General features: G+C 43.9%; 1 protein-coding gene across 1 annotated transcript; it reads left to right on the top strand.

The window, feature by feature from the left end:
• Nucleotides 1-4,958: 4,958 nt before the first annotated feature.
• Nucleotides 4,959-14,003, top strand: vstm4b (V-set and transmembrane domain containing 4b). Its single transcript, XM_052069959.1, has 8 exons — nt 4,959-5,081; nt 5,867-6,274; nt 10,752-10,805; nt 10,948-11,055; nt 11,191-11,224; nt 11,325-11,449; nt 11,868-11,932; nt 12,450-14,003. The coding sequence occupies exons 1-8, from the start codon at nt 5,033-5,035 to the stop codon at nt 12,573-12,575; spliced, it is 969 nt and encodes a 322-aa protein (XP_051925919.1). The 5' UTR covers nt 4,959-5,032; the 3' UTR covers nt 12,576-14,003.
• The last annotated feature ends 1,284 nt before the right edge of the window (nt 14,004-15,287 follow it).

Below are 15,287 nucleotides of genomic sequence, written 5' to 3' on the forward strand. Positions count from 1 at the left end.
TAGAGACCCTCTGTCACATCCAGCTCGTTCCTATTGAAATAACCGAGGGGTGTCGAGTAGCAGGCCCTAAGACAGGCCGAGCGAGATGAAATGGACACTGTCATTGGTTATTTTTGAAAGCAAGCAGCACGGCGTCGTCGACTGCCACATGGACTTCCTCTCTACTGTTAGTCACCTTTTGAGAAGATAACACAGAGACTCAACCGTTTGGATTGAGATCTTTTACGTACAAGTGTGATACAATTATGAGAATAAATGTCAATAGTAGGATCGTAGCAGACAGTCTTGGACCAGCAGCAAATAGCTGCCATATATACAGTATATTGAATTTTATCTTGTGAAATGACTAATTCATTCTTATATTTTCACTTCATTGTCCTAATAAATTATAATAATGCTCCTGAGATGATAAAAGGATTTACTTTTTCAAAAATACTTACATTAATATAAACTTCTGACTGTCAGCCAAAACTCACCAATATATTTGTGACGTATTTTTCTCCTCACAATACTGTGGAGTCATTCTTGTTCAATTTTATTGCTATTTAATAGTCTGTGAATCTATCTTGGAAATCTTTGTCATGTATTCAACAGCATCTCGACCAGTCTGGTCCCACGCCACCTAAGGTGGAGATTAGCTAACGTGTGACGACGTGACGCTCTCTTGACATGGCCGTGTTGTAACCGGGGATGTTGTTGTCTGGTTTTAGGATCCACACAGCTGTTGTTGCTGTGATTGGAGAGGATTGGGGGGGTCAATGTTTTGTCCACTTGTTGTTCCCCTTCGTGAGTCACACCGAGGCATTAGATGAGCTCACATCCGGAGTGCCATGAAGTCTCAACAGGATGAATGTCGTACGCTCTCCGTCATCCTTAATGCCAACTAGCGCTTTTCCCTTTTTATTTTTATGGCTATTGCGTGTTCATCCGATGGTGACCAAATGTGTTCAAATGAGCTGGAGGGAGGCCTGAAGAAGAAAATAAATAAATAATGGACTGCTGAGGCTTGTCATGACCCAACAGCTCTCCGGCCCCCGCGGGCCTACATATAGCTGTGCTCCCTCAAGGTGCCGTTCTTATGCCTGTTCTATACATAAGCTCATCTATTTTTGTCGTGTTGTATCTCATGAGGTAACAGCATACCACTCTGTCACCTTCCGCACATCTGGTAGTTGGTTAACTGCCACCTTTGAACGTGACTTACTAATAATAAATGATTTGATGATTTTATTTTTCAAGGATTATGATGAATAGGTCACAGAGAATTTTCTGTGTGCGATTTTTTTTTTTTGTTGGGAATGCAATAGCAAGTAGTCAGTTAATGATAACCGATGTGATAATTTATTGGCTCCGGCTCGGGAATACGGACCCAGTCGCATCCGCGTTAACACCGTGTGTTCCCTGTGCACTAATAGAAATCAAATGTAATGGCACAGCAATGAGATCTCAGTTGAGGCAAAGCTTAATGCCCCCAGAGAAGGAAAGTAGGTGAAGAATTCAGCAAGAGGCAGCCCATCCAGCCTTTTGTTTATGCCGCTGTGACGGACACCCGCATGCGTCGGGCCTCCAGCCGGCTGGCGAGAAAGCCGCCGGCCTCGCGCCAGGAAGGGAAACATGGACGAGGAGGCGGATGGGTAAAGTGGCCTTCAGGACTCGACACCCCCTGGTTGGAAGATATGAAAGTGCATTTGGCGCCCAACACGCGAGTCAAGGTGGGCAGCCGCGGTCGACTGCTGCCCGACTCCCAATTGGTGGAACATTCAACGGCTCTCTGTTATTTCACAAAAAATTATTGACATGAGTGACGCATATTTATTCAAAAGGGAGCTTTTACCTTCACACTAGTGTTATTAGTACTGTATTCCATTTAATCAGTCACCACTATAAAGTTTGATGGATGTGCGTATTTATAAAATGTCATAGTGTGTCAGTTTTCAATTTATTTATTTATTTAATGACCCAAAACTGTGCGGACCACGTCAGTAACTTGCAATCTGATCATTTAATCAGCAACACTCGAAAGGTTGTATTTCAGGAAATGATTACACCCGCGGCAGCCCTTGAACATCACGCAGAAGAGAGTAAGAAGAATATCCGACATGCACTCCATGATCAGAGCCATCATTGTCGTCGGTGAGTTGAATGCCATCCGTATTTCAAGATTTCAAAGTTTTTGATGAATTACTTTGAATAAGATCTGGTCGGGATAGTTCCCAGCCCAAGGGGGGAAAAAAGTCAGTGCATGTAGTCTTTTTTTTTTCAGTGATATGATTTTGTGAAGATTGTTGTAAAATTCAATGTTTTTATGCTGAAATTATTTAAGTTAAGTTTTTATTCCTTTAAAATGATATTTTCATCAGAATATTTCACCGATTTTCACATATTTTCTTGCCTCAGTGCCTTCATTTTCATCACGTTTTGACTCATTTAGCCCATCAGATGATCTTCCTCAATTTATTGATTCAGTCATTTCACAAGATGTTAATTATTGTGGTTGCAGGGGTGTCAAATTGATACATTGATGTAAGTGGGTGTCGGGTCAGACACAGTAATTCAGAGGGCTCTGGCACTTGCGACAACCGCCACATGTCATGCAGCGTCTAAAATAAGCACGTGAACGCTTGCTGACCCCTTTGAGTGTGTCCTCGTGTTCATGCCCCTGCACCCGACAAATCCATCCATGATACTTTCTTGTTCGTTTTTTGAATGTAGTGCTGAATCTTGACACGGAAAGGATCCTAATCGAGTCTAAGAGCAACTCAGTGCCCTTCGTGTCCTTCCTGTCTGCTTTGCACGGCCTGTTTTGTGACCTGATTATGATTTGTGGCAGAGATGCTGCTGACGAATGTGGTTGGAGGAAGAGGAAGAGGAGGAGACGCGGAATCCAAAGAGAAACTGGGTCAGTAAATCTTTTTTCTCCCCCTTTGGTTTATTCTGCATAAAAAATGGAAAACAAAAGTCTTCAAAAACACACAGATGACTTCGCTGGTACAATTTGTAGGCGTCATGGTGCATTCTGTTCGTTTGTTTGATGTTGCCCACTGGTTGATTTTCCTTTCAGAGATGGAATATATTTTGATCGGATGTGGCCTTGGCCTGTTTTTGACTCTCTTCATTGTCATCATCAAGTACTGCATCATCCGAAAACACATGCAAGAGAAAAGGTGAGCGTGTGGCAATTAAAAATCGTATGTTTTTTGTTCTTTGTTCTGTTTTTTCTATTTTATTTATTTTTCCCCCGAATGTGTTCATTTCGAAATTTTAGCATTTTATAACAATCTGGTGACTTTACATACCATATATATTTATTTATTTTTTAATTTGGGTGGGAGGGGCGTGGATGCATTTTACAATTATTGTAATGAGATTGAGTCTGTTTTTTTTTTTTTTATTACGTCGAGCACTTTTCAAAATAATAGAACCATTTTATGAAAACAAAAACATAGTACAATACACATTGTCATGGTACACTGGTTATAATCCTTTACATTTGTGTTTTTGTACCAAGTAGTGTGACGCTGTGATCTTCACATGGCATGACAATGGATGCTCACTGACCTCCATACTTTCTTTTACTGCTTTTTTGCAGCCTTCTTCTTCACGACTCAACGTGTCGACATGCTGTCCTACCTGATCAATCCTACATGATTTTTTTTTTCTCAACTGTTTCTCCATAGGTCTGAAGACCACACAGCTTTTATTCGGATGGGAGAAGCTGGATCATTTGAACACAACAGGGCATCAAAATGAACCAGCAACCGAAGAGCCCATAGATACATGTGTATTTGTGTCTCACTGTCCCGCTGCTCTACTGACACACATACTGCAGCCTCATTATTTCGGGAGCGCATGGCCCCAGCATGAAAAAAAAAAAAAGTTGTCTGCCACAAGAGGCCAGCATTCCACATGGAAAGCTTTTAGAAGACTGCTAAGCATTGATGGTTGTTGTGTGAGTTTTGTTGAACACATTTCACACCAATGAAGACTTTGATTCGCCATTTAGAAATGTTTATGCACTGGCCTCACTTATTTTTTGACAGCAATCGTGCAGAGAAATTACCAGGCAAGACTGTTTCTCGTTCAATACTATGTGAAAATGCGTCCAGCCTTTTCTTTTTACGACGAGGAGGGAATGACACTGAGGTGAGTTGAGGAGCTTCATTGAGACAAAAGTAACGCTTTATGATCTCGGGGCATTTGGGTGCCAAAGAATTATGTTGGAATGAGCTGAGGAGACTCTTTTGAACAAAAATAGTGCGTTGCCACTATCTTTGAGGTTTTTTTTTTTTTGAATGATGTCTTAGGTTCCACAACAGGTGTTTTTTTTGTTTTTTTTAAATCTGTCAAATATGTTTCAGGACCTTCGGCAATTACAAACGTCATCGGCAACACTATGTGTGATCCTCTGCAAGTTTTTTACATTTTCAAATGATAATTTCTTAGATATTCCCAGGAAATGACTATGTGCCATCACCGCTGCGTTTTGTTTTTTTTTGGTCGTTTTTTTTTTATCAGTCCCGCTGGCTACTCATGTAGGCCCTGAGTGACCCTGGTGCCCATCAGCCAACTTATTTCGCGGCCCCACCAAGGCCCACACACAAGCACAGACTAATTCACCCATTGCCGCCCCCTCCCTTGTCCAAAATAAAAGCCCTTGAGTGAGGGCCGAGCGCTCTCCACAGCTGGAAGTGTGATTTTCTCGGCGTCGGACTCCACCGCACGCAGGAACTCACGTTTCCCGCACGTTTGCCAGATGTAAAGAATGCATATGTGGGTGTGTGGGTGCGCGCGCTCACCTTCCGCTAGTGTGTGTGCGCCAGTGTGTGCGTGCGGGGCGGCCAAACGTTCCCTCAATGGCTTCGAGACAGTGCAGGGGAGGGCTTGGGGAGGTTGTGTGTAGAGTGTAGTGTTTCATATTACACTTCTCTATTGGAAAGGGGGGTGGTGGGGGGAAGTAGGCGGAGGAAGCTTTTGGGCAACTTTTCCTCTGAATCATTCAAGTGAAGGTTTATGGAGTTTGCAGTTGTGGAAAATGCTCTCTTCGGTGTTCTTGGCTCTCCTGGTTCACGCGCTGTTTGGAGGTAGGAAAGATGCACAAATGTTGAGATATTTTGGAAGGGATGCTGCATAGGCTGAGCACATCGGATAAATGGGGGAGGAGAGATTCATTTAAACAGTTGATCAACAAATTTGTTGATTGTTTTTTTTTTGTTTCTTTCTTTGTGGGTGCACTGACTGGTCGGGCAAAACGATGTGTTGCAGCTGTTTGTCGATGGGCTGTGGTTTTGCATTTCCTGTCGGTGTTTAAATGAAAGATGTGAGAGTTTGATGGCAAAAAATGCAGGGTTTTCATATTCTGCATCATAAGTCATGGCAAAAAAACCAGTCCTTGTAATGTGGTGCAGATCGACAACTACAAACACAGTAACTGCAATAATGACTCCTTGTTTAATTAATTCATTTCACTCTGACAGCGCCAAAATCTTGACTTGAGTGAATGTGACAAGTTTTGATTTGGTTCTGAATTGGTTGCACAGATGTGGCTCTTCATATTGCAGCGGCTCGGAATAGATTTTAACACTTGACGTATTCACAAATTTGCTTCTTGGCAGATTTGAAAGGAACAGAACCTTTGTTCTGATCCAAAAACTCCTCAGTAGTATTATTTTGGCGCCATCTAGTGGCATCTAGGTTCTGACCAACCATTTAGAAGTGAGTTGAGTAGCTTCATTTAGACATAAGTACTTTGCCACCACTTTGTGGCATCTTTAGGCAATTACAAACATCGCAGAAAATGAAGGCAAAAACTGTTTTCTCTTCACAAAAAAAAAATACATTTTACTTGTTTAAATTTTGCATTCGACAGATTTGTGTTCCGCCATCAACGTTACAATCACCCCGTCGCCCTTCACGATGGCCCAGGAAGGCCAAAACGTCACATTCTCTTGCGTGGTGTCCCAGCGCCGTCGCAATTCCGCGCTGCCCGTTGTGAAATGGACTTTCCTGCCGGCGGGCTCCGACAGGCCGGAGGACGAACACCTCATCGCCCGGGTCAACATGAGAAAGGCCCGTTTCTACGGAAATTACACCAAGAGCTTCGCGTGGCCCAAGATGAAGCTGACGGTAGTGAAGCAGGGCAAGATCTTCGACTTGGTGATCTTGAACGTGTCCGAGGGGGACAGAGGTTGCTACATCTGTCGGGTTCAGGAATTCAAAAAGCAGCAGGATCGCTGGAAGGCCTCGTCCAACTCGACGGCTACAACTGAACTGAGAGGTGAGCAGCAATGCCATTTTATTTCCCCCCCAAGATTAAGAATATATTGAAATGTCCAAAATTGGCCGAGAACCTTTCTATTGCGCTAACTTGCATTTTCACGAGAACTCGGTGTAGCGGTTGTCGTTTCTTGCGACCTCACTGCACACCGATGACCTCGCTAAGCTGGGCGGAGAGACTTCAACAGTTATTTCAGTCGTCCGCAACAGAAGCGCTGTCAAACCTTGCCGTGATAGAAGTTCAACCGCATTTTTACGCAGGTCGCTCCGCAGGGATGGTCGGCGGCGCCGCAGATGTTGCTCAACAGCTCCCAGATGTGATGAAGCCGTTTGAGGTTTTACAATGGGACGTTTCTGTGCAGTGTAAAAATCTGGTCCCATTAGCGAAAAGTGCTAACGATGACTTTGACCGTGTGCCGTGTGAGACAGTAGGTTACACAAATGTATGTCAGTGCACAACCGGCAGAACAAGAATCACGATGTCTCCTTCAAGCAAAAAGCATTTTCCTGCTTTCCAGTCGGAGGGAGAAATGTCACTGGTTGCGATCCAGCCTGCATATACAAGGATCATCCGCGGCGGTAAGCTGCGGCTTTGACTGAGGAGATCAACTTGAAGTGGAGACCAGAGGCAGTATGAGGTTTTTGTGCGGCTTTGACTGACTCACCGAGCGGAGCGGATGACACGTGTGTCATTGGAGCTTTTTTCGCTTTTATTAAAAAGAAAAAAAAGCGGCTATGGGCTGTGACTTTCGGGTGACCGTGTCCCGGGCCAAGTCTGGGTTGGACCGACACGCGGACCTGAACGCGAGTTGTTTACGTTGGCCACGTCAAAGAGTTTCCTCCCAATGTAGGGCACAGAGAGCAGACAGGCTTGGTAGAAATGGGACAATAGAATGTTGTAGGGAAGGGGGAAGCCACTCTGCATGAGCGCGAGCGGTTGAATTGCCACATCGTGTTGCTATGTTTTTATTTCTTTTCCCATACGCATTTTCTACTTCACGCAGAGCAGTTTTTCAGATGGAAAAACGTAACCCTTTCGGGGACAGCGGTGACGACAGTGGACATGTTTATCAGCTCACAGGGTGCATAAAAGCATCCAAAATGTTGACTTAATATTTTTCTTGTCAGATGTTTCCGCACAATCGCATATGATGTTGAATCAACACAAATGTGTGAATTGATTGAAGATTGTATTATTATATTTTTCTGTCTCGGGGGCAGTCTGCTTGGCAGCGCACAGGCACGCATGTACATTAACCGAAACGACTCAGGATGACCGAGTACGATAGTTTAATGTGTTTTGGAGTGTAGACGGCGGCCTCGTGGAATCCCTGTGGCCCCGATGACATCAGGTGGCCAGGTGTTTCCTCGTTCCGTCTCTCACACGAGACCTGCTAGCACTAACAATAATAAACACATCTCTGGTCGTAAAACAGAGCCGAGACTGCGCTTGGCATAAACAAACTGAGATTGTGCAGTTTTTCTAGGTAAATGGCAGTAGCGGCTTAGCCAGGGCGGTTTCTGGAAAGCTCCGGGGTACTCTCGTCATCGTTCCAAAAGACATGCTATCGAACGATGACATGTATCCGAATGCAGACGTGTGCAAATTGAATACTGGGTAACTGTGAGACCAATTTATTGGAACACAAGATAACAGCGGTTTAATGGGCGTGTGATGAATGCACAGATTCATCATTCACCGCAGTCCGCATCTGGTGTTGGGGCACCAAAAAGAGCCAAGACATTGCCCTCAATGCAACTCTGTTCCTCCCATGGGTTGACTCATTCATTCTGGGCGACTGTAGTCCTTTAAAGCGCTTTAAAATAGAGGGTGCATTCTGTATGGGCATTGGAGGTTTTTTTGCAGCTTTATCGCAGGCTTGTGATTGATTTGATGATGGCTTCAAATCTAAAATAAGTCACATCACAGCAATTCTGGCGATTTTGCAATGTCCTTAAATTGTATTCTGTGCAAAATGCTCTTACGTAGACCTCAAACTCGGGTCATCTTTCCAATGATGATCAAGTCCTGTTATTGAAATCGTTGTTTTCAATCTTTTGACGGTCTTCTGCATTTCATTCCAGCGAACTGTCGCTGTCGCTATCATTGTAATTAAACAAGTCGTCTATACTCGTCCCGTGAAATTCAACGAAAATGTTCTGCGCGATATTGCCGCGCGCAAATGGCAAGACGCCCATTGAAATGTTGAATTCGGGATTTTCGCCGGAGCAATCGTCGCTCTCTAGGCTGCTTGCGTCGCTGCCGCTTTCTTCCGTTGATGCCTTGCTGTCGTCCTCGTTGGGATCGTTGTCGTTTTCGGCATTGGCATCAATGTTGTCGTTTTCGATATTGGCCTCGTTGTTATGATCTTCAACACTGACATCGCTGTCATTGCGTTCAACGCTGACACCACTGTCAGCGTGTTCGTTATTAGCATCGTTGTCTTCGACGCCGGCGAGGGCTTCTTCGTTATTCTCGTCGCCGTCTTCATTATTGGCAACGTCGTCGTCAATATCGACGTCGCTGTCATTGTTTTCAGTATTGCCGTCGTTGTCTTCACTGGTAGGTTGATGTTCGACGTCTTCACTATTCCCGTCACTTTCTTCAACGTGAGCCTCACTGTCATTGTTTTCAACTTCGCCATCATTGTCTTCACTATTACGATTAGGGTCAATGTCTTCACTATTCCCTTCACTTTCTTCTGTATTGGCATCGTTGGCGTTGTTTTCGTTGTCGGCGTCTCCGGCTGGCGTAGGCACCACCTGAAAGGAGATAGTGATCTCCTGATTGGAGACGCAAACGTTGACTCTGAGGGCTCCCACGTTTGGTGCGCCTTGTCCTAATCTTCGTCGGAAACGGCGGCCTGGAACGTAGTGGAAGCAACAGATGGTCATATTTAGAAAACGAGCTCAACACGTGACAGTTCCAGCTCAAAACGTTGTCGGTAAGCAGGGAAATACTTACGAATTGGACCGTTGTGTTGGCCGTCGCCTTGTACTTCCATTTTTTATCTGAAAACAATCAATGAATTAGTTTTAGCGGGACTGAAGCAGGTTGGGGTTAACAGTGTGGAACCTTTAGAGTCCATTCAGAGGCACCGGTTCACCTCTGACCAACTCGGCATACTGGCTCCACAACCTTTTTAACCCTTTTCATGCACCCTGTGACCCGATAACACGATAAGCCGTCCACTGTAGTAACCGCTGTCCCTGACGGGGTTAATCAAAGCGACATCTTTATGGAGCTCTGTGGGGGATACACAACATACAGAAACCTTCAATCATGTAAACTGAAGCTTCCCCCCTCATCCCGCACACACACCAAAGCCATGCATGTAATGACATCAGAGACTGACATCACCTTCCAACATGGCGTTGCGTGGCCACTTTCAGGGAGAGCGGTTACTACAGTGGACAGTTAAATCAGGTTACATGTTATCAATATAGGTGCATGAAATGGATAAAAGGAATCGTAGTTTGTATCGGCTTACCTCAGGTTCAAGGAACTGGTCGATAAAAGGCCCTGTTTACAAAACATTTGGTGGTGAAATGTGTATTTCGCATGCAGCTCCATGGTGCTTTCACAGAAACGTGGCCAGTTTTGAGATCACAGTGTAAAGTAGTGTCACTTGTGGCATTATGGTGACATTTTTGGTGAGCAGGCGGGTCCGCAACAGCGGACACTGCGCCGTGCTGCTGCGGCGGTAAGCCGTAGCTTTAATGCAACTCTATGGCATCGTTGGCTATTTGTTTGTAAGGCTTCATGAGATCATCGCTTATGATCGTATCATTGTGATGAGATGGGCATTGTGAAAATGATGTCACTTTGGAAGGATATCCTACAGGATTGTCATACGCGGCGGGCGGGTGGGGGTTGAGGAAACTATTACATTTCATGTCTCTTTAAATGATACTGCGATAGATTGAACTTGAAATACTTTTAATTTTAACCTTGTACATATTTTGGTTTGTCCTTTTTAGCTGCACAAAAGGGACGAGGAAGATCAGAAATAGCTTTAAAGGATAACGCCGTGTTGTTACGGCGCATCCACAGAAAAGCGATGCCCCAAAAAAATGTTTTTAAATCCTCCCAGACTGTTTTACTGTATTTGTAAGTCTTTTTGAAATTAGATTTCAGTTACAGCGGATGTGTGAAAGGATCTCCCCAATAGAATTTCAAATGACTATTTTCACAGTTTCTGGGACATTTTTAAATTCTTCCAACTCAAAATTTCTCTGGTGAAAATGCCGCAAAGGACTACTGTTGATGAACGGTCTGCACTTGTCACATATACACCTTTTTCTATGTCAACACCAGTCTCATATTAAGGCGGAACCACAAGTAGCCCGTGGTGCTAAATGTCGTTTTTGTTTGAACAGTCAATTTAGTCTGGCAGCAAAGGAAGCCGCAGTGATGACTCGAGACTTTACATGACATGTTCTTTTTTCTCTCTCTGTGCGTTTTCCCTTCCGTGTAGTGCACGCGTTTCCGGCCACTGAGGCCAAAGACGGCCTGTGGAGCTTGTTCGAAGGTAAGTTATTATATTTGTAAAGTGTGCGCACATGTGTGTGTCAAAAATAGCCCAACCAAAAGGATGAACTTCTTCCTAAAATAAAGCACAGCCACATCCCTTTTTTTTTTAACTTCCCCTTTTTTTTATGTTTGTGTTTCAGATGTGTACCTTTGTGCTGTACTGCTTTGCTCTGTGGGCCTGCTGTGCATGTGCATGTTCACAATGACGGTAACCTGCCAGTGTATACAGAAGAAGCAGCGGTTAAAAGGTCAGCAGACCGAGAAGGGACCTCTCACGATCGACCTTAGACCTCTCGAGCGAGTTATTTTAACTCTGATGCTCACCAGCTCAACTCAATTGACCTGGCTATTTTTTTTCTGGTCTCTTCTCTGTTTCGTTGTAGATAATTACCACTTGGTCAAAAGCTCAAGGAATAGGTAAACTATTGAGCCACGGAGACGTCTATCATTCCGTACAGCCCGATTTGGTAGACGTGGAACAATGGTTATTTTTCTGTTTTGTTTTTTTTCATTGTAGCTCAGGAGAAACCGTCACCAGTGCGGTCAGCGTGTCTCCGGCCTTGCCTCAGAAGGAGAGGAGATACAGAAAGAAAAGGAGCAGAGATTACCAAGAAGAAATACCACCAGAGATACCAGCAAAAGGTATCAAATTCTGTTCTGCTTTGCTGAGCAAACATTCAGCATTTTCAAGTATAAATGGGAGTCATGTTGTTTTGTGAAAGCTTAACATTCTCAATCGAAGCCGACCACGTCTTGGTCCGCTCTTGGTAATTCGGCGCTGGAATGCAAATTCTGTCACATCCAATCCCGTGTTGCTCTTTCACCACATTTCGGAGCGGTGTTAACGACAGCAAATATGACATATGATGGCACATGACTCTGTATTTCTTCATAAAATTCCGGCCTTTGTTTTTTTTTTTTTCTCAGACCAGAGAATACTGATTGTAGCTCTTTTTCGAAGCCACGGCTTATTGTTCTGTTTACTGTTTGAAACACTCATCATATTTGCTGAAAGAAAAAAAAAAAACAACCACCACAAACCTTTATTTCACCCCTGCAGTTCCCATCGGAGACAAAGCACGCAAACCCAAACTTTTAAAACCACAACCAAGGAAAGTAGTTTTGGTGAGTACAAATCCCATTTCCAACAACGCTCTCTTCTGCTGAGCTTCGCAGTTTTCTTATTGATGCCAAATGACTCCAAAAACCCCTCCAGTAATCGCTTCCATTTGCTTTCGGTCACCATCGCGCTTGTATACGAAGCCAAATGCACGGCAAAAGGAATCACATCCAGCTTGCGAAACCGCCGTGATGTCTGATATCAGACGAGCCAAAATTCTGAAGTAACCGTCAGTAATATTCCGATTATTCTACCCTCCTTATACATGATGTCCTTCCATTGTTTCATATTTTATGTTTTGCGTGCTTGCGCCGGTAAACTGGGATGTCTCGTGAAGTTGATATCGCCGGGTATCGTTTTCTCCCAGTCTTTTAATGATAATGCTCTCCCTGTAATTGTGACAGGCTTGATATCGTTGGCAAAATAGCACAATGTGTACCACTTTTTCCTTCTCTCTCCCCCCCTCCCCCCTTCTCCTCCTCCATTTTAATACCTCGCCTTACTCGGCCTTGACCTCCTCAGCCGAGGATAGTGGAGGAGAATCTGACCTACGCAGAGTTGGATCTGGTGAAGCCGATCCCGGAAGCGATGGCGTCGCGGAATGGCACGGTGTACGCTCAGATACTTTTTGGGGAACAGCAGCTGTGAAAAGGAACTCTTCTAATTTTGCCCCTTTTTTTGTAAATATTTTTCTATTTATCGTTTGTTTTTTGTATTTTAATGGCAAAATGCTGTCCATCTGAAATGACTGTACATATAATTTTATACAAACTTTGATTTCACTTTTTAACGAGGCCTTCAAAGGCAACAGCGGTCAGGTTTACATTGGGATGAGGCAGGATGTTGACTACTTGTTCCGACAGTGCGTCATTTGCCCATTGTGACGATCACATCTTCATATTTGGGGCTTTTGTGATCTGCTTTCACATCTAATGGCTCCGTCTCATTCCAATTGATCGTACCAAACTCTTGTCGCGACAAGACACAAGAAACGCAAACATGAATGCGAACATGAGGTCATTCCTGTGATTTGCTCCCAGCGTGTCCCCAGACTTATCTCGCCACGCAACATCTGTGCGCCGTCTGTTCCCGTGTGTCACTCTGCAATTTACACTCACCACAACACAAGACGAGTTTGATTTTAAAGTAGCGATTAGCCCTGAGACTGCAACCCTCGCACTGTTAAGTTTGCCAGAGGCTTTCATTGTGCGTTTTAACAGCCAATTTAACCAGCGACACACACACACACACACGCACATACGCAATCCAGGCCTGCGGCCACGTCTGCGGCAAAAGACATGCCAACTATGTGTCTTTAATCCAAGTCGTTGATGTCCAATTTTTCACCGAATGTGTGATAAGCGATCTGTGCTATAGGCTCACGGTGTCAGTGTGCTTCGGTCTCTCATTTCCATTTCGGTCTTTGGATTGAGGCATGGAAAAGCAGCAAGTGTGAATTTGAAACCCGGACGCAAAAGGCAACACATTCTTTCCCCTGCCCCCACTGCTTCAACTATCGGGACTCAAGAGTGTCATCGATGCAGTTGGGCCCCTTTTAAATTGTCTTTTACGTCTAACTGGATACATGATGATTAGATTTTATTTTTTTGCACAAAACCTTTCTTTTGAAACTGAAAACTCGTAAATTAACGCACGCTTATCCAAACGATTACGAGATATTATCTTTAATGTGAGTGATTTTTTTTTTCCAAACTCCTGTTTTGGGTGATTGTGTTCTATTTTGCCCAATCACAAGAGTTATCAAAGTTGATTCCAATTTTGTCAACTCTCACTTTCTAAAAAGCTGATGTCTTGCTGTTTTGTTTGGGTTTTTTTTTTACACTGTATATAATGCAATTTGAACTGTTGCTTCAAATCACACTTAATGATTTGATGTCGCAAAACAACATGACAACAATTCCAGAGATGAAAACTGGTGACGTGTGCTCACGTTGCAGTTCCCCCAACATTGTTTTTCTATGTGTGCGTGTGTGTGTATTTTTTTTCAGCTGTGTGCCAGTAATATGCACTCATTTGACAAAAGACTGAATGAATAAATCCAGTTGTGAGCAGAAACCTTTTTCAAATGTCGTTTTAAAACTGTGAAATATTAAGTCGGTTCCCAACCACAATGCCCTTCATGGGAATCGCCTAACAAGGACCATGTGTGTGATTGGCGCCTCTCCGCTTCTCGGTTTGCTTTCTTGCTGCCCTGCGCCAACCTCGAAATGCAATAGTGGGTCAAAATGTATCATACTTATTTTTTGTGTGACTGCGTATGGATTGTCGCCGATAAATTTGTGTACTTTTTTTGACCAAGCAGGGAGGAAGTGCAATAAGAAGTATAAAGGGCACTTCTTATTTGATTTGTTACCTCAGTATTTTTTTTTTCAAGTGAAGTATTTATGGCCTCGATTGTTACTTTTCCTTGTTTTTTTCATGTCTGTTGTAGAACAGTAAATAAAGCACGCTGTGCTTTAAATTGACGCTGTTTTCTACTCCATCCCCCCCCCCCCCCAAAATGTCATCTACTCTCCAGCTCCACCGTTTCCTCACCTTGCATTTTTGCAAAAACATTCTGGCGCCTCCAAAGGGCACGACCCTGAAAAGACGCAAATGAAATGACTCCTATTCCCCATCCCCATTCCAATTTGCTATGTTGCATTTTACTATTTGCCGTTTAACTGTCAACACTTGGAACCACACCATCTCATCGCACCTTCTTCTTCTCATGCTATAATTTAATAGCAAACCCCCCCCCTGACAGGAAAATTCGTCCCATGTGTGGCAAATCTCAAATAACCGACTGGCAGTTGAGTTAAAAAGTACTGCTGCATGTCGATGCAACCCAACTGGTTTACGGCCAGGAAATGCATTTAAAAAAAAAGACTGATTTGTAATGTGGAAATTCTGCGTATCCAACACGAGTATATAAAATACATTGTACCAAATCCTTTAATTGCATTTTGATCAAACTATTCTCCTGTATTGCTTTGGATAATAACGTTTTGTCATGTCACATGATATTTCTCTTTGACTTGGGCCATTCCCTCCGAGTCATGCCTCAGTTATCTCCATGCTGGCATAGGAAGTGTGGGTGGCTGGTAAGGCAATGAGAGGGGAGATAAGTATAAGGTTTAGTTTACTGACTGTGCGTCCTCCCGACATATTTGAGACAACAGAAGAAGCTGATGCTCACACGTGCGTGAGGCAGCGCCAAGTCCGGCAGTGATTGTCAACGGCGAGGAAAGAGATTGTCCGACAAAGCAGTGCCCTGTGCGTGAGGACAAAACAGCGGACATCGTGCACATCCCCTTCACTTATGGACAAGTGATGTCAACGGTTCAAAAGAGGAAAACA

The sequence above is a fragment of the Hippocampus zosterae genome, chromosome 7 (assembly GCF_025434085.1).
Source record: "Hippocampus zosterae strain Florida chromosome 7, ASM2543408v3, whole genome shotgun sequence".
NCBI lineage: Eukaryota > Metazoa > Chordata > Actinopteri > Syngnathiformes > Syngnathidae > Hippocampus > Hippocampus zosterae.